The sequence below is a fragment of the Manis javanica genome, chromosome 15 (genome assembly GCF_040802235.1).
Source record: "Manis javanica isolate MJ-LG chromosome 15, MJ_LKY, whole genome shotgun sequence".
Taxonomy (NCBI): Eukaryota; Metazoa; Chordata; class Mammalia; order Pholidota; family Manidae; genus Manis; species Manis javanica.
The window spans coordinates 40,813,443-40,838,488 of NC_133170.1; the positions used below are offsets into that span (position 1 = coordinate 40,813,443).

Below are 25,046 nucleotides of genomic sequence, written 5' to 3' on the forward strand. Positions count from 1 at the left end.
TATTCTGAAGTTGACAGGAAAAGTTTAGATTTAATAAAACATGCATTTTTAATTCTTGTCTCTCTGATTTCAAATAGTTCAATTATGTGGAGGTAATAAAATTAGAATTTTGGTAAAATTTTACTAAAACAAATATTCTTTCAGTTTGGGGTTCTAGAACCGTAAGGGAGTAATTGCTAACCTGTCCATGTTATTACCTCTACAATTAAAAGACTTTTTCAACATGTGCCTTTATGTCATTTTTAACTGAGAGGCTTTACTCTGTATTTGTTGTATCAATTAAAAAATAACCTTGAACTGTTCTTGACATTTTAAGATATCACTGCATGTCTGATGAAAACGTATGGTGATAGCAAGAAAAGCACCTGGTGAAAATAATTAACGTTAGGACAGGACAAGTGTCTGAGGCAGTTCTCACAGCTACAGGCTCAGTGGGGCTCATGTCAGGCATACAAAACAGACATACTCGGTTCTGAGAAAGCTATTCTTGGGCAAAGAGCTCATACAGCTGATCTGAAGCCTGGCATATTCAAAATTCCAGGATCTTTTTGCATCACTTGATAAAGGACTATTCAGGTAGGTGTTGGGAAATGTGGTATTGGTTCCAGAAATTCTACTGCCTGGTTGTGGGGCACTAGGTAAGGCATAATTCACCTCCCTGGTCACGTGTGGACTGGATGAGTGTCTCAGGGGCTTCCCTGGGAAGGGACAGTTAAGAGTTAGGAGGAAAGAGGAGAGGATTTGTGTTGATGCCCAGCTTTGGGTCATGCCCTGTGCTGGGCTTTACAAATATGTTAGTCTTGGCCACAAACTAGCAAGATGGATATCTATATCTCCACCTCATATGTGAAGACACAGTCATAAACAAGCTGAGCTAAGAGGTCACAAAGCCTGGTTTCAACCCTGTGTCTGGTGCCGTGTGAGGCTGTCTCTTCCTAGATGCCCCTCCAGCTGCTCACAGCTGACTCCTGCCTGCAGCACAGAGACCCAGGTGCTAGTTACATGCACTGCAGCCATCTGCGGATGTGCAGGGACTGGTGTTTTCCAAGCAGAGAAGATCAGGTTCCTTGAAAAACTCCTCCAGAATCTTCCTCTCATTCAGGTGGCGACTCTTAGTGGTTATTTTATAGCACATACATACTAGTGTGCCACTTAATACTATATCATGAGCAGCTCCTCATTTAATTGTTATAAATACTGCATTACTATATTAAAATCACTAATAGGCTATTCAATTCCAATTTTATACTGCTTTAATAGTCAGGACAAAGAGAAAACCTTCTGAAAAAACTACTAGGGTATTAAAGTAATTTTTAAAGGGGATATAGGAAGTCAAAAAGTAAATCAAGAGCTTCACCTTAATCCCTTTTCCTCAAATTTTTGCTTAGATTCAAAATTGTCTATAACACAGGAACCACCCTTTAATAGACCAGTGTTGTAATATGCAGATGAAATGATGCATTTGTAGGCTCTGGGGTCAGGAATGGTGTGTAGCATCACCCAACTCCACTTTAAAAATGTGACCATGCTATTGACATGGCAAAAAGAAGCTATATGAAGGGAGTCTGGCTGAAAGTGAAACACACACACAAAAACAAATTTAGTTTTGTGGCTAGTTGAAAATTCACAGCTGGTATGGGCTTTTCTTTAATTAAAGTGTTTCCCCTTCCCTGCAATGAGAAAATGCTCTTTGAGTGTGAAAAACCAAAATCAGAGCAAAAGCTGTTTGAAAGTTCAGAGGCTTAAGTAAAGCTGCTTTACAAGCTGCTATGTGGACCAAACACCTTGGAAATTTCCTAACAGGATTTTCTAGAGTTCCAGTAAATCTTTCTCTCAGTCACTTCTTTGTTCTACTTTGGTCAAAACCAAAATCAGGTGATACAAAGGTCATTCATGTAGTTAGTGAAGCAAAAAGTATATGTATGGGTGTGTGTACACACACATATGCATATACTTACCTTGAAATTAGAATTATATTTAAATAATTAACTATAATTATATATTAGTTATTTACATATAAACTATCTTTCATTACTTCTTTTTGATGTATTTTAAAGTATGATGCTTTAAGACAAGATTTATGTAAACTTAGTTATAAGCATATATGTAAACAGAGTTCTGAAGGAATGGGACCAGACATGATGGGGTAATATTTCTGACTGTGAGAAGAGATAGTACCCTTTTAATTGTCTGCCAGAGTTTCTCCTGCTGTTTCTTCTCTTGAGCCCTTGTTTCTGGGGGAAGGGCCAGTAGGGTAGAAATAAGGCTGAGGACAGTACAGGGCCCAGCCAGCTGCCAAAAGACACTGCCAGGCAGCCGGCCCCCAAGGCCCAGTATCTCTCCAAGTCTGTAAGATAACATTTGCTGCTGGCCAGACATCGGCTTTCTGGCCACATGCAACGGACCCATGCCTGAGCAGGCTGTGAGAGCACGGAGACAAAGGCAGAGAGTCCCCCTCGGTGAAGGCCCAGAGATGCGCCATGCTCAGGGCCACTGCCAGTGGGAAGGGGTGTGGGGGATTTGCTTTGGTTCCCCCTGACAGGTAGGATGCATCCTGACTTACTACAACATGTGGTATTGCTATTTCTCCACTCTCAGAGCAGCATGTTGGCTATTTCTGTTAGAGAACATGTCTTATTTTCCTAAATTGTTCCCAAACTACAGATGTGGGACGCTGGAGAATGGAGAAATAAAGGATGTCCGTAAGTGGGCTGAAAAATAGCAACAGTATGTGTTGTAAAAGTTTTGCAAGCAGCATGGAGTTACTGGAGCAATACTTCCACAATCCAGCAGAGACCATTTCTAATACAATGTAAAGAACTTTCACAAATGTAGAGTGTAATATCTGAAAGTTTTCCAATATGACAGATATATATTTAATTCACATGAAAACTGAAGTTCAAGCTAGGGCATTTCTTAGGATATTAAGTACTGTCAGCAATAAGACAAGGTCATGTGGTCCTGACATGCATTTCAAGCAGGTGGTTAAAAACATATATTTAAGAAAATAAAGAAAGCATTGTCAAACAACAGTCACATAAGTGACCCCAGACAGGCTGGCACAAATGCAGAGCTGACTTTCTGATCTTGGAAGCTCAACATTTTATTCTTGTTTGAGGTGGGGAGGTATTTATAAAGGGCATTGTAGCAGTTAAGAGCTGCAATCTCTGGTCAGACTGCTCCATTGTGAGTTGCTCCTCTAGGTTCTAGTGTCAGTTTTATTAATCTCTCTGTGCTTCAGTTTCCTCATCTGCACAACAAGGAGAGGACCAGCTCTTGCACCGGAGTGCTGGTGTGACAGGATTCACGTACAGGGCTAGCACCGGACCTGGGCTGCTGCTGTCATGGTGACCACTATTCCCAGGGCCAAAGCCCCTCACTCACCTAGATGAGTGTCCATCACCTTCGCGCAGTATTTGCACATGGCATCCAGGTCGTTCAACTGTCCTTGAAGGAAGGAAATTTGGGCTTCTAGTTCTTCTTCCTAAAATGAAGGGGTCAAGATATGGACATTTTTAAAAAACTTCAAATAAAATCCCCAAAGTTCTCCAAATGATCTAGACTGTTTTGAAGAGGCACAATATCATTTCAGTCTTAGACAAAAGAGAAGAAAAGAACAAATAAACAAGAGCTAACCCTCCCCCACCACCCCCCACCACCAGCAGAACAGAGAAAGGGTCAATGGAAGTTTAAATAATCTGGACTTTTCCTGATTACATGCTAACTTTGGGCCACATGACCCTGACACTCACACACCCTTGTAGCTACTGAGCTACACACACTGGGAGAGTAGATTTATTTCAGTGGTCCCCGTTCCTTAGGCGCTGGGACAAAACCGTTACATTCTCCCACACAGTCGGCCAAACAAAGACAATGATAAACCGTGAGGTTTCCCAAAGCACTTGGAGAAGTTTTGCCTCCATAGTCCATAAATAGCTGCTCTTAACACCTCCTCTTACAATAAGACACCAAAGCAATTTATTTATTTGATTGTTTCTGGAAAAAAATACTCTGAGTTGAGGTAATTATCTCAATGGTAAAAGACAATCTACCTGTAAGGAAAGGATGAAGTCCATTTTTTTGTAAGAAAAAAAATCATTCATGCAAAAAATATCCCAAGGAAATTTAGAAGATCAAGGGAGTTTTTCCTCAGAGAAAGAGAAAAATCCTCGTAGGATATTCTGAACCAAGTTAGATAGAATACAAAGAAAGGATGTTGCCAGAGCTGGTACAGGCTAAAAGCTGATTTGCCAGTCTTAGATTCTTGTTCTTTTACAATAGAATCCTCTGTGTCATTAAAAAGAAGGCAAGAGAAACCTACTGAGACATGCTTTTGCTTGGACTGAGTATGGTGTGACTTCCAGATGGGAACGCACAGTTGCTAAGGTTACCTGTAGGTACACTGCATTTCAGCGGTACACACAGGCAGGGCCAAGAAGTGTTGCTTGTAGCCACTGTGTGGAGAATGAGCCCTGAGGAGTGGGCATGCAAATGCCTGACACTGAATAGCAGTGGCTCTAAAAACAAATTATTGTGACGTGCCCACTGTCTGATTACACAAGCACCAGCCACGTTCTTTACACGTCCCACAGAGTGTGGCAGAGAACTGCGTAGGGACAAACACCGCAGAAACGGCTCTGCCAAGGAATGACTACAGGGGCCTGTGCGTAGGAGGTATTACCTTCCTAACTCTTCCGCTGGAGTTTAAGGTGGAAAAGGTGATGTTTTGGTGCATTTTTCTTACCCTTTTGCTCCTTTGTTTCTACACAGGCTCGAATTCCCCCCTTCTAGCAGGACGCCACAGGAATGAGAGGAGGAGGCTTCAGGGTCTGGTCAGTCTCCAAACACGGCCTCCATCCCTTCCTTCCCCCCTGTAATGCACATGCTGTCCCTCTCCTCAAGAGGCAGTATCTATGTGCCTGCCCTTGAGCTGGTCTGGTCTTGTGACCTGCCTTGATCCAGAGAATGCAGCACACATCAGACTGTGCCAGGCTGGGGCTGGTGCAGGAGGCCTGCCCACCTCTGCTTGCTTCTGCTTTCTTTAGAGAAGGACAGCTACCGTGTTGTACAGAAGCTCAGGCTCGAATGACAAGATGAGAGAAGCACTGAGGTCCCCGACCTGTGCAGGAAGTCTTCCCGAGCCCTTCAGCCCAACCCATCTGAAGCCACCAAGTGAGTGACCCTGCCAGCATCACCAGGAGCAAAAGAGCCCAACCAGGCCTTGTCCAACTGCCCACGGGAACCAAGTGCCGGTGTTTTAAAGAGTGGAATTTTGGAGTGGTTTGCTATGCAGCGACTGATAAGTGAAACAGTGGTAGAATGGAAAGAACAGTAGTTTGGTATACGGTGTGAGGAAATTTGAGTTCTATTTCTGGTTCTGCCATCACCATAACTTAACATAACTTAAGTTAAGTAGCCTTAAGTAACCCTCTACCCAATCTGGGCCTAAATCCAGCTCTGGAGAAGGTAAAAGTCAGGCACTTTACTCCTAGGGAGCTTATGAGCATATAGTTGGAATAAGAAAGCTATATAAATTACTACAGTATGAGGCAGAGTACGTGGAAGTCTTACAGTGACATGAGAATAACTGCTCTGGGAGTCCTGGCCCCTGCCTCCCGGCCCCTATACTGAACAAGTCATCTTTCCAATGTGTTACAGAAACAGACATGATGGGAGGAGTCTAGGACCACCTGAGGTCAGAGCACGGCAGGCTTTTAAAAGAAGGGGACCCAGCTGTAGCCTGAGTTTCTCCTTGCATGTGGCTACCAACTGGGGTGCTGACAGCCAGAAAGGATGCACTGCCTCCTGGCATAAAAACATCTATTTACTCTATGTATTAGGTTAATTTGTATTAAGCAATCACTTTTTATTTATTTATTTTTTATTAAGGTATTATTGATACACACTCTTATGAAGGTTTCACATGAAAAACAATGCGGTTACCACATTCAACCTTATTATCAAGTCCCCACCCCATAGCCCATCACAGTCATTGCCCATCAGCGTAGTAAGATGCCACAGAGTCACTATGTGCCTTCTCTGTGGTACACTATCTTCCCCATGATCCATCTGCAACATGCCAATCATAATACCCTTTAATTCCCTTCTCCCTCCCTCCCCACCTACCCTCCCCCACCCCTCCCCTTTGGTAACCACTAGTTCCTTCTTGGAGACTGTGAGACGGCTGCTGTTTTGTTCTTTCAGTTTTGCTTTGTTGTTATACTCCACAAATGAGGGAAATCATTTGGTAGTTGTCCCTACCTGGTTATTTCACTGGGCATAATACCCTCTAGCTTCATTCATGTTGTTGCAAATGGTAGGATTTGTTTCTTACTTATGGCTGAATAGCATTCCATTGTGTATATGTACCACCTCTTCTTTATCCATTCATCTACTAATGGACACTTAGGTTGATTCCATATCTTGGCTATTGTAAATAGTGCTGTGATAAACATAGGGGTGCATATGTCTTTTTGAATCTGAGAACTTGTATTCTTTGGGTAAATTCTAGGGTTGGAGTTCCCAAGTCAAATGGTATTTCTGTTTTGAGTTTTTGAGGAACCTCCATACTGCTTTCCACGATGGTTGAACTACTTTACATTCCCACCAGCAGTGTAGGAGGGTTCCCCTTTCTCTACATCCTCGCCACCATTTGTTGTTCTTAGTCTTTTTGATGCTGGTCACTAACTGGTGTGAGGTGATATCTCATTGTGGTTTTAATTTGCATTTCTCTGATGATTAGTGATGTGGAGCATCTTTTCATGTGCCTGTTGGCCATCTGAATTTCTTCTTTGGAGATCTGTCAATCACTTCTTTTAAAATGCAAAAGCCCTTGAGAGTTTTAGCTCCCAGGGGTCTCCTATCTAAATAGAATTACTTTATTCAGTTTGAGTTACTTAATTCAGGTTTTTTTTTTTTATGCTGGGAGGGAAGAAGAGCTGGAGAGGAGACACTTTAGAGGTGATGGGCCTGGCCTGTGGGTGGTAAGGTGCTGGGACAGGTGGAGGGAAGCACAGTGCAGAGAGGGTCTCTTCCTCAGAATATTGTACTGTGCTAGGAGGAGGATTATTTTAAATCTGATGTGATGAGCCTGGTGCCCTCTAAATTGTGCAGGGCAAATGTGTGTGGGAAGCCCCGAGACCATGGCAGCCTGAAGCACTTGCTGGGTAAACACAGTTTTTCAAGTTTTTAATTTTGTTTATGTCTCCTATGGCAAGTGAAGAGCACCTTGCCTGCCTGAATTCCAAGTAGACCTCAATATACATGGATCTACACTATGGAAACTGGCAATTTCCATTCATTTAAATCTTTCTTTCAAAGGAAAGCTCACACAAAAGTCCAACAGATGAGACAAGAGGAGCATTCTGGTTGGAACTGGTTGAGGGGCTGAAGAACGTTTTCCATTTGAAAGTTTGAAATCCAGTTTGCTTGATCTTAAAACATTCCTAAACCCTTCAACTATCACTCAGACTTTATAAATAGAAATGGAATCACCTGGCGGCAAAAGGGTACCTTGTCATTTATTCTTCATTCTATTACATAATTGCAGATAAAAGAAAGAGCCAAGAATCAAGCTTATACAATTGTGGGAACCAACTTCTTGTTTCTGTCTCAGCTTCTCATGCACCACACTTTTTTCTAACCAACACGCTTTTAACACTGGCAGCTTTAGTAATTTGTTTTCATTAAATTGGTCCTCTGTCATCAAAAACAAATGCTTGAGACTTTATGAAAACAACCAGTTACTGCAATTGTGTAGAAATAAGACACTGAATAGAAATAGAAATGCTTATATTGGTTTTTGCATGTATGTTCTGCCTTCCATTACAGGAGCGAGGAAGTAGAATATGATGAAATTTTGAGTAGAAAAACCTGGGTTCAAATTATCTTTCTGCCAGTTACTAACTGTATGACCTTGGACAAGTCCTTTAATTTCTGGGTCCCCTACTCCCACCTGGCAGAGCTGGTGGGAGGACAAAATGAGAACACATGGAGGTTATCCAGTCCAGAGCAGGTACCCAATAAAGGCAAATATTCTTGCTTCTTAAAAAATATTTTATAACCAGGTTAAAACAGTGAAATGTATTTTCAGTACAGTGTTTTATGATTCACTGTGGGAAAACACTGGTTTCTGGTTTTAAAGCCTTCATGTAGCTTAGCCCAGAAAGATTAATTAGGGCTTAAAAGCCCACCACTGTCTTAAGTTCTGGGTGACAAAATGAAGTGCAAGGCAATAAGGTGATGGAGGATTATGAGGCAGAGACCCTTACAATGCTAAGTCCTAGCCCCCAACTGTTTATTCAGTTGTTTTCCTTCAAAAATGTTCAGCTATGATTGGCTGTTTGCTGAATGATTTTCATTTTGACTGTATTTGAAGAAATGTTTCTTTGAGTTTGTTTTTTAAAAAGTACTATTTCCACCACCACTCAGCCCCCAAATAGTTGATGCATCATTTACTTCTACTCAAATATTATACATCTCAATTGTTTAGTGTTTTATATATATGAATTTTATGTATCAATTTTGTTAAATGCTAATGGCTTTCTGCTATTTCTTGTTTTATAATAGGACAAGCCTTTGTAGCTTATTACTTATTCACTTATTCATTAATTTATTCAACACATATATTCATTTGTATTGTGGCAGTCCTTGTGGAAATCCAATAATGAATAGAACATGGATTCTAACCTCTACCAAGTTTAGAGGGAGGTAACAATTGTCCATAAAGCTCAGAGGGGAATAGGCAATTTCTGCAGATTAATGACAAAGGAGGCTTCACAATTCTGGGGAGGGCAGATGACTTCCAACTCATAGTGGTGGGAATGAAAGTGGATTTTCTGGAAGAGGCAGCATTTTTGATGGGTCTGAAGGAAGGAGGACTTCGCTCAAAAGAAATGATGAATAAAGATGTTTTAGGAGGCAGAGACCCAGGACACAAAGGAGTGGAGTCAGAAGAGAGTGGGACATGGGCAAACAACTAGTCACTAAGCAGAGCCAGAGTGGGGAGAACAGCAGGAGCCCAGGTTTGGCAAACTGCTTCCCTTCTCAACCATCCCTCTTGCATTTTTACTTGTGGTGTGTGCTGGGGGCTGGGGGGTGACATGCAGACTGCGTGGCCGCAGCCACAATGTGCTCCATGCTCACAGTGATTATACAGGCTGCAGCAGCACCTTGGTTCAGGACCAGCTAAACCGCAGTGCCCCTGGCTGGGGAGGAGAGTAGGGTAGGAGGGGCACAAGGACAGAGTTCTGCTTAGCTTCTCAGTGGTGTCCTCGATCAGAAGGCAAGCAGACAGCAGGCAGCAGGAGCAGGCTCAATATAGCTACCAGAAGACAGGAAAGACACCCAGTCTTTCTCAAGCAGATGGGTGACCAAGAAGTGGGAAGTGAAGGAAATGGAAAGTCTAGAGGAAAAAAAGTGGGAAGGTCACGGATATTCTGAGGAAGCTGTGGTGTACACAGGGCAAAACACACACGATGTGGATGACATCCAAGCCAGAGCATATGGTGTCAGCAGAGGAAGGCACCCCAGAAAAAACGGAAGAGGAGCATGACAAACACTTTCTAGGAGTGTAAAAATAAGTGGTAGGGGTGTGTAAAGCAGTAGAGCGAGCTGGAAAGCAGCTGGAACATGGTCACGAGCCTTAGGATCAGTGCATACTAAGCCCGCATGTGCCATTTCTGTCACCCTGACCAGATAGCAAAGCTCTCTCAGCCTGAGTTTCCTGTCTAAAACAGGGATAATAATTCCTGCCTCAAGTGATAGCTGGAGGGTTAAACTGTGAGATTTTCTAGATCAAGGGCTTTGCACAGTGCTTGCATATGGAAAACACTCAATATGTGTCATTTTATTGTTGTCTCTAGATGAGTATTATAGTTCTACAAAGTTATTCCAAGCAATTACAGATACATGCAAAAACCTAGGTCCCAGGATGTTCATCATACATTCAATGGCAACGTGAATACACACAGATTCCACAAAATCCTAAATGTCTAGTGATAGGTGACTCAGGTAACCTGTGGTACATTTATAAACAGAATATTATAGAACTTTTAAAACTGTCCTTACAGGAGAACATTTAATAGTAATATCATATACTAATCGGTAAAACAAGTTACAAAGTAGTAGGTAAAGAATGATTGTTTTTTGGGAAAAAAAAGGAAAGATATTCCCCAAAGTGTTAAACTAGTACTCTTTAAGTGATGAGGTAATAGATCATTTTCCTCTGCCTTATTATTTATTTTTTCTGGATTTTCTAGAATGAAGTCAGATCATACTTTTATAATAATAAATTATTACAAAAATATCATTGAAATATAAGAAGAAATAAAAAAATGAAGCAAAAGGTGATTACCAAGGAGAAAAGCTGAGGTGTTAATATTTTTAAATTACCGAAACTGATTACAAATCAAACTCTAAACAACACTATAGTTAATTTAAACAAAGCTATATTCTAAACAGCACTAAACAGTAAGAATAACTTACATGAAATAACTTGTGAAAAAGGAAATCATTATAATATTTTGTCCAATGTGCAAACCCTGAGTAAGACTTTCAGGGTAAAGGGCTTACTGTGTACTTAAAGTGGGAACACCGATGGGTGCTTTTCTTTCTGGGTGGCCAGAAAATGTGATTCTTAAAGATAACTTTAAAAGTAAAGATGGTAACCAAATTTCCTAGCAAATAAAAATAGTCCCTATTTTCAGACAGGATATAAACAAACAAGTTTAAATATGAATGGAAAAGGCCTTTAGAAATTTTGCACTGAAGTTCAGAGCTCAAGTGATACACTTTAAGTAGTAAATCAAATCATTTTAGTGCTGGAATTGCTTGTAGAGATAATTTAGTTCAACCCCTTAATTTTACAAATAAACTCTCCTAGGGCTAGGCAGCTAGCCAGTAGCAGGCTTCCTTATTTCTCAGTCAGTGCTGTCCCACCACTAAGATGTGCACCATCTGTGGCCACTGGAGATGACTTCGTAGGATGGGGTTTTCATAATAACCACTGGGACCTTTTCCTTCACCCCATGTCGTGCTCTAATGGGTGATGTTCCTTCCTGACTACTATAGCCTAGAAAAAAGGCACTAAAACCTAATAAACCCAACAGCATTTTATGACTTTTCATACTTTAGTTTCCTTCAGCAAGCTAGATAAAAACCCATATTAGAGAATACTGCCTCTGGGTTAGATGGCAGAGTAGGAAGCGATTGGACTCTGTCTCTCCCTCCCACAAAAAATGCACTAGTGGAGTCTGATGTAACTGTTTTGTAATGCTGGAGTCCACTGAAGTCTGACTACTTCCAGGGGAAGGGATGGAGGGTAATTGCAGTTAATTTTGGTCAATTTCAGCTCTTAGCACAATAGCAGCTACCCATCCCCCACCCCTCACCCTGTGCTAGGCAGCTGTGCATGTGTTCTGGAGCTGTTTGCATGCAGCTGTTTGCCAGGGTGGGCAAAAAGGACCCTGACTCCAAATATCAGGTATTTGTTCTCTGGTAACTAACTGCTGTTCTGATTAGAGGGCAAAGAGAAGGGTGGTCATCATTGTTGCACCTTCTCCCATTGTTGCAAGTCCCTTCCTCTTTGGCTAAAGCCATTTCAAGTGGTTTAAAGAGCCTGTATCCTTTATCCCTCACTTCATTTCCCCCTTTTCTCCTTTGGAGAGCCAGACATTAAAGAGAAGGCCATTTAAAAGCAAAGCATATACAAAGGAAATGAGAGTCACCATGCAAGCTCAGGAAAAGCAAAGGCTCAGAAAAGAACCTGAGAAGACCTTAAATTCACACCTCTGGTTGCTCCTTGGTATACAGACAGACTACAAACAAGCAAACAGCAAAAATCCCACAATAACAAAAACCCTGAAAAGTAGATTTCCAGAGTTACCCCACTATAGGTTCAAATGTCCAGTGTTCCAGGAAAAAAAATCACAAGGCATAGAAAGAAACAAGAAAGTATGTCCCACTCAAAGGAAAAGCATAGATCAACAGAAAAAGTCCCTAAAAAAAGACCTGATGGCAGATATACTAGACAAAGACTTTAAAACAGTCATCTTAAAGACACTCAAGGCACTAAAGGAAGAAGTGGAGAAAGTCAAGAAAATGATGTATGAACAAAATAGAAATATAAATAGATAGAAAACCTAAAAAGAAACAAAAAAAATTCTTGAGCTGAAAAGTAAAATAACTGAAATGAAAAATTCACTAGAGAGATTCAAAGGCAGATTTGAGCAGGCAGAAGAAACAATCAGCAGACTTGAAGAAAGGATAATAGAAATTATTGACTCTGAAGAACAGAAAGAAAAAAGATTGAAGAGAAGTGAACAGAGCCTAAGAGAACTTTGGGACATCAACAAGTGGACCAACATGCATATTGTGGGAGTCTCAGAAGAAGAGAAAGGGGTGGAGAGAATATTTAAAGAAATAATGACTGATAACTTCCCAAATACAATGAAATACACGAAAATAAACATACAAGAGACTTAATGAACTTAAGCAGCTTAATGAACTTAAGAAAGATACCCACACTGAGACAGGATCTTATATATAAATAAAAGGTTCAATGGAGCAAGAAGATATAACAATTATAAACATTTACACAACCAATAACAAAACAGCAAAATAAATGAAGCAAAAACTGACAGTTAAAGGGAGAAATAGGCATTTCTATAAAAAGAGCTGGGGGCTTCAATGCCCTACTCTCAACAATGGGTAGAACAACCATACAGAAGATAAGGATACAGAGGACTTGAACACCACAGTAAACCACCTAGATCTAACAGACATATACAAACACTCTATCCAACAACAGAATTTACAATTCTTTTCAAGTGCATATGGACCTTTCTAGGATAGACCATATGTTAGGCCACAGATTAAGTTTCAACAGATTTAAAATGATGGATACCATACAAAGTATCTTCTTTGACTATACCAAGATGTTAAAAATCAATAACAGAAGTAAAACTGGAAAATTCAAAAATTTGTATAAATTAAACAATAAACTTTTAAATAACAAATGGATTCAAGAAGAAATTACAAAGGAAATAGGGAATTATTTAGAGATGAGTGAAAATAAAAACAGCATATCCAAGCTTGTGGGATGGGATGCAACAAAAGTAGTGTTAAGGGAAAAATTCATAGCTGTAAAAACATTAAAAAACAAAAATGATCTCAAATCAATAAAATAACTATACAATTTAAGGTGTTAGGAAAAAACAAACTGAATCCAAAGATATCAGAAGGAAGGAAGTAATAGAGATTGTAGCAGAGATAAATGGATTAGAGAACAGAAAAACAATAGAGAAAATTAATGAAACCAAAAGTTGGTTGTTCAAAAAGATCAGCAGAATTGACAAACCTCTAGCTAAATGGATTGCAAAAAAGGAGGGAAGACTCAAATCACTAAAGTAAGAAATAAAAATGAGGACATTACTAACAATTCTACATATAAAAAAGGGATAAGAGAGTTTTAATGCCAACAAATTAGATAAATGAGATGAAATGACAAATTCCTAGAAACACAAAACCTACCAAGACTAAATCATGTAGAAAATTTGAGAAGACCTATAACTAGTAAACAGTTTTAAACTACCAACAAAGAAAAGCCCTGGACCATGTGGCTTCAACTGGTGAATTCTAACACAGTTTCAGGGAAGAAGTGATACTAATCATTATCAAACTTTCCCCAAAAATTGAAGATTAGAGAAGAGTTCCCAACTCACTCTACGAGGCTATTATTGTCTTGATAGCAAAGTCAGACAAAGGCACTACAAGAAAACTACAGACTCTCTTATAAACACTGAGTGAAAACTCTCAACAACCAGTAAACTGAATTCAACAAGATATTAAAAGGATTATAAGCCATTACCAAATGGAATTTATTTCTGGAATCCAAGGATGGTTCAACATATGAAAATTGACCAATGTTAATACAGCACATTAACAAAATGAGGGGAAAAAAGTGCATGACCATATCAGTTAATGCAGTAAAAGCATTTAACAAAATTCAACACCCTTCATGACAAAAACACTAAAAAAAGTAGCAACAGAAGGAAACTACCTGAGCACAACAAAAGGCATATATGAAAAAACCACAGTGAATATTATACTGAATTGTGAAAGATTAAAAGCTTTTCCTCTAAGATCAGGAACAATAAAAAAGCAAAGATGCCCACTTTTGCAACTTCTGTTCAATACCGTATTGGAAGTTCCAGCCAGAGCAATTAGGCAAGAAAGAAAAATAAAAAATCATTCAAATTGGAAAGGAAGAAATAAAACTATTTCTATTTGCATATGACTTGATCTCATATGTAGAAAAACCTAAAAAAATATTCACACACACACACATTCCCATAAAAAACTGTTAGAATAAATGATTTCAGCAAAGTAGTTGGATACAAATACACAAAATTCAGCTGCATTTCTCACACTAACAATGAATATGAAAAGAAAATTACAAAAAACAATTCCACTTACAATAGAATTAAAAAGAATAAAATACTTAGGAATTAAGCAAGAGGTGAAAACTTTGTACAATGAAAACCATAAAATGCTGTTGGAAGAAACTGAAGTCATAAGTAAATAGAAACACCATCCCATGGTCATGAACTGGAAGACTTAATATTGTTAAGATGTCAGTACTATCTACTGATACTGATTTATGGTATCAGTGCAATCTGCATCAAATCCCAATGATATTTTTTGCAGAAATAGAAAAAAAATCCTAAAATTCATATGGAATCTTAAGAGACTCTGAATAACCAAACAACCCTGAAGAACAAAAAGCAGGAGGACCCACTCTTTCTGATTTCAAAACTCACTACAAAGCTACAGGAATCAAAACAGTGTGGTACTGGCATAAAGACAGACATTAAGACCAACAGAATAGAAAAGAGAACCCAGAAATAAACTCTCATATAGGGTCAAATAATTTTTGCAATGTGCCAAGCCATTCAATGGGGAAAAGGACAGCAATTTCAATAAATGGTTCTAGAAAAATTGGATATCTACTTGGAAAAGAATGAAGTTAGATTTTTATCCAACAACATCCACAAAAATTAACTCAAAGTGGATCAAAGACCTAAATGTAAGACCTAGAACTATAAAACTCTTAGAGGAAAACATAGGGCAAAATCTTCACAACACTGGATTTGGAGATGATTTCTTAGCTATGACACCAAAGGCCCAGGCAACAGAAGAGAAAATAGATAAACTGGACTTCATAAAAAGTAGTAAGTTTTGTGTACCAAAGACAACAGAGTGAAAAGGCAACTCACAGAATGGGAGAAAATATTTGTCAATCATATATCTGATAAGGGATTAATAGCCAGAACATTTAGAGAATTACTAAAACTCAACAACAAAAAATCAACCTGGATAAAAACTGGGCAAAGGACATGAATATAAATTTCTCCAGAGAAGATATACACATGGCCAATGAGCACACAAAAAGTTGCTCAACATCACTGGTCATTAGGGAAATGTGAATCAAAACTAAAATGAGGTACTATCACAACCATTAGGATGGTACTGTCCAAACACCAGTAAATAACAAATGGTAAAGATGTGAAGAAATTGGAACCCTTGTACACTGTTGGTAGGAATGTAAAATGGTAGTTGCTGTGGAAAACAGTAGGCATGCTCCTTAAAAATTAAAAATAGAATTACTGAATGATCCAACAATTCCATTTCTAGGTGTATGTCCTAAATAACTGAAAATAGAGTGTCAAAGAGATATTTATACACCCATGTTCACAGCAGGATTATTCATAATGGCTAAAACCTGGAAGCAACCCAAGTGTCCAGTGAGGGATGGATACATGGAATGTGGTATATACATACAAGGGAACAGTATTAAGTCTTATCAAGGAAGATATTATGACATATGCTACAGCATGGGTGAACCTGGTGGACATTATGCTGAGTGAAATAAACCAGTTATAAAAATACAAACATGTATGACTCCATTTATATAAGGTACTTAGAGATAGTCCAAATCATAAAGACAGAAAGTAGAATGGTGGTTGTTGGGTGCAGGGTAGGGGGAATGGAAGAGTATTGCTTAAAAGGTATAGCGTTTCAGTTTTACAAGATGAAAAGTTATAGATTTGGATGCACAATATTATGAAAGAATTTCATATCACTGAGCTGCATGCTTAAAAATGCTTATGATGGTAAATTTCATGTTATGTCTATTTTACCACAATAAACAAGCGAATGCTGCCTCCTTACAATTTCTAAAGTTAAAAACTACCTGTCTTAAAATCAGAGTGGCCAGGCGAGGCATGAGCTGGTCTCCCAGCAGCCCAGCTGCTGATGACACTGCCTCCGCTGGTCCTAACGGACAGGAACCGCCACACCTCCTTCCCTGTGGCAGCCCAAGAAAGGGGGTAGGGCCGCACCACTGGATGAAGAATAGGGAGAAACTGTTTGTCATTCAAAAATGTTCTCTACCAAACAGCAACTTGACTTTTAGCATACCCCTAGAGCTGACCAGTTACATATCAAATCCACATTCCCTTCATTGGTTTACGTGTGAAAATGTTCCAAATAGCCTTCTGAAGTCAGGTGTTGGCAGATTAAAATAATTAACTCAGATCATATGCCTACCGTAGCTGGGACATATGCGATTTGGATTATAAATGATATTTTAAAAATAGAACATGTAAGGCTTACAAAATTCAAAGAAATTTCCTTTTTATTCAGGCACCTCTCATAATTTTTATTGAGGAAGTATGAAAAGATCTTAGTTCCTTATCCCATTTTATCTTTTTAGTCCTATCTGGTAAGGCAGAAATTACCCACTGTCTAGTCACTAGTAACTGTTTTTTGTAGATGAAGTTAACCACAGCCTCTCTAATTCTCAGTTCTCTCATCTGGAAAATGGGAGGCAATTATAGCCCCCACATCACAGAGACTTTGCAGGGTTAAAGCAGCTAACACATGAGGAATGCTAGAACACAGAACACACGTGGGAAGTGTCTATGACCATTAGCACTTGGCTGTCATCCACAAGGAGAGCATGTTAAAAACTAGGATATATTTGAAGCTGGCTCTATAGAAAATCTCATTTCTGATTTGGTATTCAATTAATCTTACTTAGACTAATTCTTTTCAATCTTTAATGTTCACAAAAATCAGCTGGGGAATGTTGTTAAGTGTGGAATCTAATTTAGTAGGTCTGGGGTGGGGCCTGAGGTCCCATATCTATGACCAGCTCACAGGGGATGGTGATGCAGCTGGTCCTGGGACCACACCTGGAGGGCAAGGTTTTACATGGCTCATCTCATGTCCAATTTACTTCTGAAAACAACTTCCAGTCCCCCTGGGGAGGTTGTGAAACACTTTACTACTTCCTTGTGCCAAAGCAGTTTTAACAGATGGCTGCATGGTTAGATGCATGTTTGGTAACAATCCAAAAGACGTCTTCTCAACATGAAGTAGGATGCAGGGAGGAGAGGAGGGGGGTGCCGGGCTTCCAAGACTTCCCAATCTTCCTCACTCAGATCTGCACAGAGTGGCTTCACTAGCCTATTCAGAGCTAATTTTTAGACTATTAAGTGTCAATTTATAGAAGACATCCATAATCCATGGTATTTAAATTCATCACTGATTTTCTGAAGATATTTTTATAACAATCATAAAAAGTAATACTTGCTAAATACTTTGTCTTTGGAAACATGCTTTTATGGCTATTGGCACTTCAACACTGTAAGCTATTTCAACCTACCTTCACCTTTCTAAGGTTGTTTTCAAAAGAACAATAACCAGACCAAAGATAAGAATGTTTTCAGAAAATAGGAACATGTACTATAAATTCTAAAGTAAACTCAATACATTTACAATCCTGAAATAAACACAGTGGAAATTCAAATTAAATCCTTAACTGGATATCTTCACACAGTTGTAACCAAAGGAAGAATAAAACCTTCCTTGCATAGTTACAAATCTAATTATTTGCAAAAATCCTATGGCTGCTCTTTTATTTATTTATTTATTTATTTATTTATTTATTTATTTATTTATTTATTTATTAGATAATTATTTTTTATTGAAGGGTAGTTGACACACAGTATTACATTAGTTTCAGGTGTACAACACAGTGATTGAACATTTACATACATGGTAATTCTAGGTACCAGCTATCACCATACCAAGTTGTTAACAATATTTTGACTATATTCCTTATGGTATACATTACATCCCAGTTACTTATTTATTTTACAATTGGAAGTGTGTACTTTTTTTTTTTTTTTTGAGGGCATCTCTCCTATTTTTTTTGATCAAATGGTTGTTAACAACAATAAAATTCTGTATGGGGGACTCAATGCTCAATGTATAATTAATCCACCCCAAGCCTAATTTTCATCAGTCTCCAATCTTCTGAAGCATAACGAACAAGTTCTTACATGGAGAACAAATTCTTACATAGTGAATAAGTTACATGGTGAATAGTACAAGAGCAGTCATCACAGAAACTTTCGGTTTTGATCATGCATTATGAACTATAAACAGTCAGTTCAAATATGAATATTCGTTTGATTTTTATACTTGATTTATATGTAAATACCACATTTCTCTCTTTATTATTATTATTTTTAATAAAATGCTGAAGTGGTAGGTAGATGCAAGATAAAGGTAGAAAACATACTTTAGTGCTGTAAGAGAGCAAATGTAGATGATCAGGTGTGTGCCTGTAGACTATGTTAATCCAAGCTAGACAAGGGCAATAAAACATTCACGGATGCAGCAGATTTCTCTCAGAACGGGGGTGGGGTGCGGGGGGTGGGGAGGTTCTAAGCCTCACCTCTGTTGATCCCCAATTTCTCACCTGATGGCGCCACTGCGACTGTGCCTGTCTTAGGTTGTTCCTCCCTTGAGGAATCTTACCTGTCTCTGGCTAACCAGTCATCTTCCGGGGCCATACAGGGAAATGTAAAGTTGGTAAGTGAGAGAGAAGCCTTATTGTTTGAAAAGGTTAGTTTTTTACTTCTTTGCATATTTATGCCCTGTGGCTTCTATGCCCAGCATTTGTCTTGAGGTATCTTTACCACTTGGAAGAACTGTGATACACGGTAAATTCGGTATGAGGCACAAATTCTATTTAAGGGTTGTAATTAGGAAGGAAGAAGAAAAGCTATAGAAGTAGCAGGCAGAAGAAAACATGGGAAGATTGATTATTTCTTTGACATATCTTCTTGTATAGTAACTTCAGCATGTATAGGTTTTAAACTACTAATTAAATTGCACACACACATTAACATAATAGGAATACAGTTACATAACCAAAGCATACCTATAATTACCAGCCATCTCCAGTGAAACCAAGAAAACCAGTTAGGCACCTTAGGCATTTGTGAAAACTTATCTATGATATGGTGGATATTGTCCAACTATACTTGAACAGTCTGAGAGAAATCAGACAAATTAAAACAACCCATTCCTGGGGACTGTTCACATCCCATATGTTCTTTTAACAGTAAATAGTCTGTAGTTGTAAGATTTTGGAGCGCTACAGTTTGCACTTCTCCTAATTCTTGGTTGAGTTCCAACAGTGTAGATCCAGTCAAATTTGTTGTTTTACTGTATGCACAGGCCAGGTTAGATATCTCCTTCTTCATTCCCATGGCAAGTCCAGGAACTGGTGGGATGAGTGCATCTACTCCTGTAGCAGCGCGTGGATCTTTGTTGGGGTTTTTTGATGATCATCTTCTGGCATGAGTCTTCCCGAGAGTGGTGATGTTGGAAGTTCTTTTTCATATCGTATCTTAGTTCATTTTCGGGGTAGCCAAATTAGGCTTTGATCCTCTGTATAAGCAGAAACAAACCCTTTGCCTACACTTTTATATGCCCTTTATACCACTGTGTAGAACTCATTGCAGATCACCACACAGGACCTGCTTTTTTTTTTGTTATCTTAATCTACACTAACATGATGAATATTATGTTTACTAGGCTCTCCCCTATATCAGGTCCCCCCTATAAACCCCTTTACAGTCACTGTCCATCAGCATAGCAAAGTGTTGTAGAGTCACTACTTGTATTCTCTGTGTTGTACAGCCCTCCCCTTTCTCCCACCCCCCCATGCATGCTAATCTTAATACCCCCCTTCTTCTCCCCCCCCACCTTATCCCTCCCTACCCACCCATCCTCCCCAGTCCCTTTCCCTTTGGTACCTGTTAGTCCATTCTTGAGTTCTGTGATTCTGCTGCTGTTTTGTTCCTTCAGTTTTTCCTTTGTTCTTATATTCCACAGATGAGTGAAATCATTTGGTATTTCTCTTTCTCCACTTGGCTTATTTCGCTGAGCATAATACCCTCCAGCTCCATCCATGTTGCTGCAAATGGTAGGATTTGCCCTTTTCTTATGGCTGAGTAGTATTCCATTGTGTATATGTATCACATCTTCTTTATCCATTCATCTATCGATGGACATTTAGGTTGCTTACAATTCTTGGCTATTGTAAATAGTGCTGCGATAAACATAGGTGTGCATCTGTCTTTCTCAAACTTGATTGCTGCATTCTTAGGGTAAATTCCTAGGAGTGCAATTCCTGGGTCAAATGGTAAGTCTGTTTTGAGCATTTTGATGTACCTCCATACTGCTTTCCACAATGGTTGAACTAATTTACATTCCCACCAGCAGTGTAGGAGGGTTCCCCTTTCTCCACAGCCTCGCCAACATTTGTTGTTGTTTGTCTTTTGGATGGCAGCCATCCTTACTGGTGTGAGGTGATACCTCATTGTAGTTTTAATTTGCATTTCTCTGATAATTAGCGATGTGGAGCATCTTTTCATGTGTCTGTTGGCCATCTGTATTTATTTTTTAGAGAACTGTCTGTTCAGTTCCTCTGCCCATTTTTTAATTGGGTTATTTGTTTTTTGTTTGTTGAGGTGGGTGAGCTCTTTATATATCTGGACGTCAAGCCTTTATCGGATCTGTCATTTTCAAACATATTCTCCCATACTGTAGGGTTCCTTTTTGTTCTATTGATGGTGTCTTTTGCTGTACAGAAGCTTTTCAGCTTAATATAGTCCCACTTGTTCATTTTTGCTGTTGTTTTCCTTGCCCGGGGAGATATGTTCAAGAAGAGGTCACTCATGTTTATGTCTAAGAGATTTTTGCCTATGTTTTTTTCCAAGAGTTTAATGGTTTCATGACTTACATTCAGTTCTTTGATCCATTTTGAGTTTACTTTTGTATATGGGGTTAGGCGATGGTCCAGTTACATTCTCCTACATGTAGCTGTCCAGTTTTGCCAGCACCATCTGTTGAAGAGACTGTCATTTTGCCATTGTATGTCCATGGCTCCTTTATCAAATATTAATTGACCATATATGTCTGGGTTAATGTCTGGATTCTCTAGTCTGTTCCATTGGTCTGTGGCTCTGTTCTTGTGCCAGTACCAAATTGTCTTGATTACTATGGCTTTATAGTAGAGCTTGAAGTTGGGGAGTGAGATCACCCCTACTTTATTCTTCTTTCTCAGGATTGCTTTGGCTATTCGGGGTCTTTGGTGTTTCCATATGAATTTTTGAATTATTTGTTCCAGTTCATTGAAGAATGTTGCTGTTAGTTTCATAGGGATTGCATCAAATCTGTATATTGCTTTGGGCAGGATGGCCATTTTGACAATATTAATTCTTCCTAGCCACGAGCATGGGATGAGTTTCCATCTGTTAGTGTCCCCTTTAATTTCTCTTAAGAGTGACTTGTAGTTTTCAGAGTATAAGTCTTTCACTTCTTTGGTTAGGTTTATTCCTAGGTATTTTATTTTTTTTTTGATGCAATTGTGAATGGAGTTGTTTTCCTGATTTCTCTTTCTGTTGCTTCATTGTTAGTGTATAGGAAAGCCACAGATTTCTGTGTGTTGATTTTGTATCCTGCAACTTTGCTGTATTCCGATATCAGTTCTAGTAGTTTTGGGGTGGAGTCTTTAGGGTTTTTTATGTATAATATCATGTCATCTGAAAATAGTGACAGTTTAACTTCTTCTTTACCAATCTGGATTCCTTGTATTTCTTTGTTTTGTCTAATTGCCATGGCTAGGACCTCCAGTACTATGTTAAATAACAGTGGGGAGAGTGGGCATCCCTGCCTAGTTCCCGATCTTAGAGGAAAAGCTTTCAACTTCTCACTGTTCAATATAATGTTGGCTGTTTGATTTATCATAGATGGCCTTTATTATGTTGAGGTACTTGCCCTCTATTCCCATTTTGCTGAGAGTTTTTATAATGAATGGATGTTGAACTTTGTCAAATGCTTTTTCAGCATCTATGGAGATGATCATGTGATTTTTGTCTTTCTTTTTGTTGATGTGGTGGATGATGTTGATGGACTTTCGAATGTTGTACCATCCTTGCATCCCTGGGATGAATCCCACTTGGTCATGGTGTACGATACTTTTGATGTATTTTTGAATTTGGTTTGCTAATATTTTGTTGAGTATTTTTGCATCTATGTTCATCAGGGATATTGGTCTGTAGTTTTCTTTTTTGGTGGGGTCTTTGCCTGGTTTTGGTATTAGGGTGATGTTAGCTTCATAGAATGAGTTTGGGAGTATTCCCCCCTCTTCTATTTTTGGAAAACTTTAAGGAGGATGGGTATTATGTCTTCCATGTATGTCTGATAAAATTCTGAGGTGAATCCATCTGGCCCTGGGGTTTTGTTCTTTGGTAGTTTTTTGATTACCACTTCAATTTCGTTGCTGGTAATTGGTCTGTTTAGATATTCTGTTTCTTTCTGAGTCAGTCTTGGAAGGTGTACTTTTCTAGGAAGTTGTCCATTTCTCCTAGGTTTCCAAGCTTGTTAGCATATAGGTTTTCATAGTACTCACTAATAATTCTTTGTACTTCTGTGGGGTCCATTGTGATTTTTCCTTTCTCGTTTCTGATACTGTTGATTTGTGTTAATTCTCTTTTCCTCTTAGTAATTCTGGCTAGAGGCTTATCTATTTTGTTTATTTTCTCGAAGAACCAGCTCTTGGTTTCATTGATTTTTGCTATTGTTTAATTCTTCTCAATTTTATTTATTTCTACTCTGATCTTTATTATGTCCCTCCTTCTGCTGACCTTAGGCCTCATTTGTTCTTCTTTTTCCAATTTTGATAATTGTGACATTAGACCATTTTTTTTTATTTGGAATTGTTCTTCCTTTTTTAAATATGCCTGGATTGCTATATAGTTTCTTCTTAAGACTGCTTTTGCTGTGCCCCACAGTAGTTGGGGTTTAGTGTTGTTGTTGTCATTTGTTTCCATATATTGCTGGATTTCCATTTTGATTTGGTCATTGATCCATTGATTATTTAGGAGCATGTTGTTAAGCATCCATGTGTTTGTGAGCCTTTTTGCTTTCTTTGTGCAGTTTATTTCTAGTTTTATGCCTTTGTGGTCTGAAAAGTTGGTTGGTAGGATTTCAATCTTTTGGAATTTACTGATGCTCTTTTTGTGGCCTAGTATGTGGTCTATTCTGGAGAATGTTCCATGTGCACTTGAGAAGAATGTGTATCCTGTTGCTTTTGGATGTAGAGTTCTGTAGATGTCTATTAGGTCCATCTGTTCTAGTGTGTTGTTCAGTGCCTCTGTGTCCTTACTTATTTTCTGTGTGGTGGATCTGTCCTTTGGAGTGAGTGGTGTGTTGAAGTCTCCTAGAATGAATGCATTGCATTCTATTTCCTCCTTTAGTTCTGTTAGTATTTGTTTCAGGTATGTTGGTGCTCCTGTATTGGGTGCATATATATTTATAATGGTTATATCCTCTTGTTGGACTGAGCCCTTTATCATTATGTAATGTCCTTCTTTGTCTTTTGTTACTCTCTTTATTTTGATGTCTGTTTTGTCTGATACCAGAATTGCAACACCTGCCTTCTTCTCTCTGTTGTTTGCATGAAATATCTTTCTCTATCCCTTGACTTTAAGTCTGTGCATGTTTTTGGGTTTGAGGTGAGTCTCTTGTAAGCAGCATATGGATAGATCTTGCTTTTTTATGCATTCTATTACTCTGTGTCTTTTGATTGGTGCATTCAGTCCATTTACATTTAGGGTGATTATTGAGAGGTATGAACTTATTGCCATTGCAGGCTTTAAGTTTGTGGTTACCAAAGGTTCAGGTTCGCTTCTTTACTTTCTTACTGTCTAACCTAACTCGCTTGTTGAGCTATTATAAACACGGTCTGATGATTCTTTATTTCTCTCCCTTCTTATTCCTTCTCCTCCTCCCTTCTTCATATGTTGAGTGTTCTCTTCTGGGCTCTTTTTAGGAGTGCTCCCATCTAGAGCTGTCCCTGTAGGATGCCCTGTGGAGGTGGTTTGTGGGAGGCAAATTCCCTCAACTTTTGCTTGTCTGGGAATTGTTTAATCCCACCTTCATATTTAAATGATATTCGTGCTGGATACAGTAGTCTTGGTTCGAGGCCCTTCTGTTTCATTGCATTAAGTATATCATACCATTCTCTTCTGGCCTGTAGGGTTTCTGTTGAGAAGTCTGATGATAGCCTGATGGGTTTTCCTTTGTAGGTAATCTTTTTTTTCTCTCTTGCTGCCTTTAATACTTTGTTCTTGTCTTTGATCTTTGCCATTTTAATTATTATGTGTCTTGGTGTTGCCCTCCTTGGATCCCTTGTCATGGGAGTTCTGTGTACCTCTGTCGTCTGAGAGGCCATTTCTTCCCCTAGTTTGGGGAAGTTTTCGGCAATTATTTCTTCAAAGACACTTTCTATCCCTTTTTCTCTCTCTTCTTCTGGTACCCCTATAATGCGTACATTGTTCCTTTTCGATTGGTCACTAAGCTCTCTTAGAATTCTTTCATTCCTGGAGATCCTTTTATCTCTCTCTGCATCAGCTTCTCTGCATTCCTGTTCTCTGTTTTCTAGTCCATTAATGGTCTCTTGCATCTCGTCCATTCTGTTTTGACGTCCTTCCAGAGCTTGTTTTATTTCTGTATTCTCCTTCCTTAGTTCTTGCATATTTCTCTGCAAGTCCATTGGCATGGTTATGACTTTTGTTTTGAATTCTTTTTCAGGAAGACTGGCTAAATCTATCTCCCCAGGT

At 38.9% G+C, this 25,046-nt stretch overlaps 1 protein-coding gene across 7 annotated transcripts in view; it reads right to left on the minus strand.

Moving 5' to 3' along the window:
- TBC1D5 (TBC1 domain family member 5) overlaps positions 1 to 25,046 on the minus strand; it is a 642,656-nt gene that overhangs the window by 20,892 nt on the left and 596,718 nt on the right. For all 7 annotated transcript variants that reach the window (XM_073223289.1, XM_073223292.1, XM_036996277.2 and 4 more), the window contains one exon: positions 3,385 to 3,484. In XM_073223289.1, coding sequence (XP_073079390.1) covers positions 3,385 to 3,484 — 100 coding nt within the window. The remainder of the gene's footprint in view (positions 1 to 3,384; positions 3,485 to 25,046) is intronic.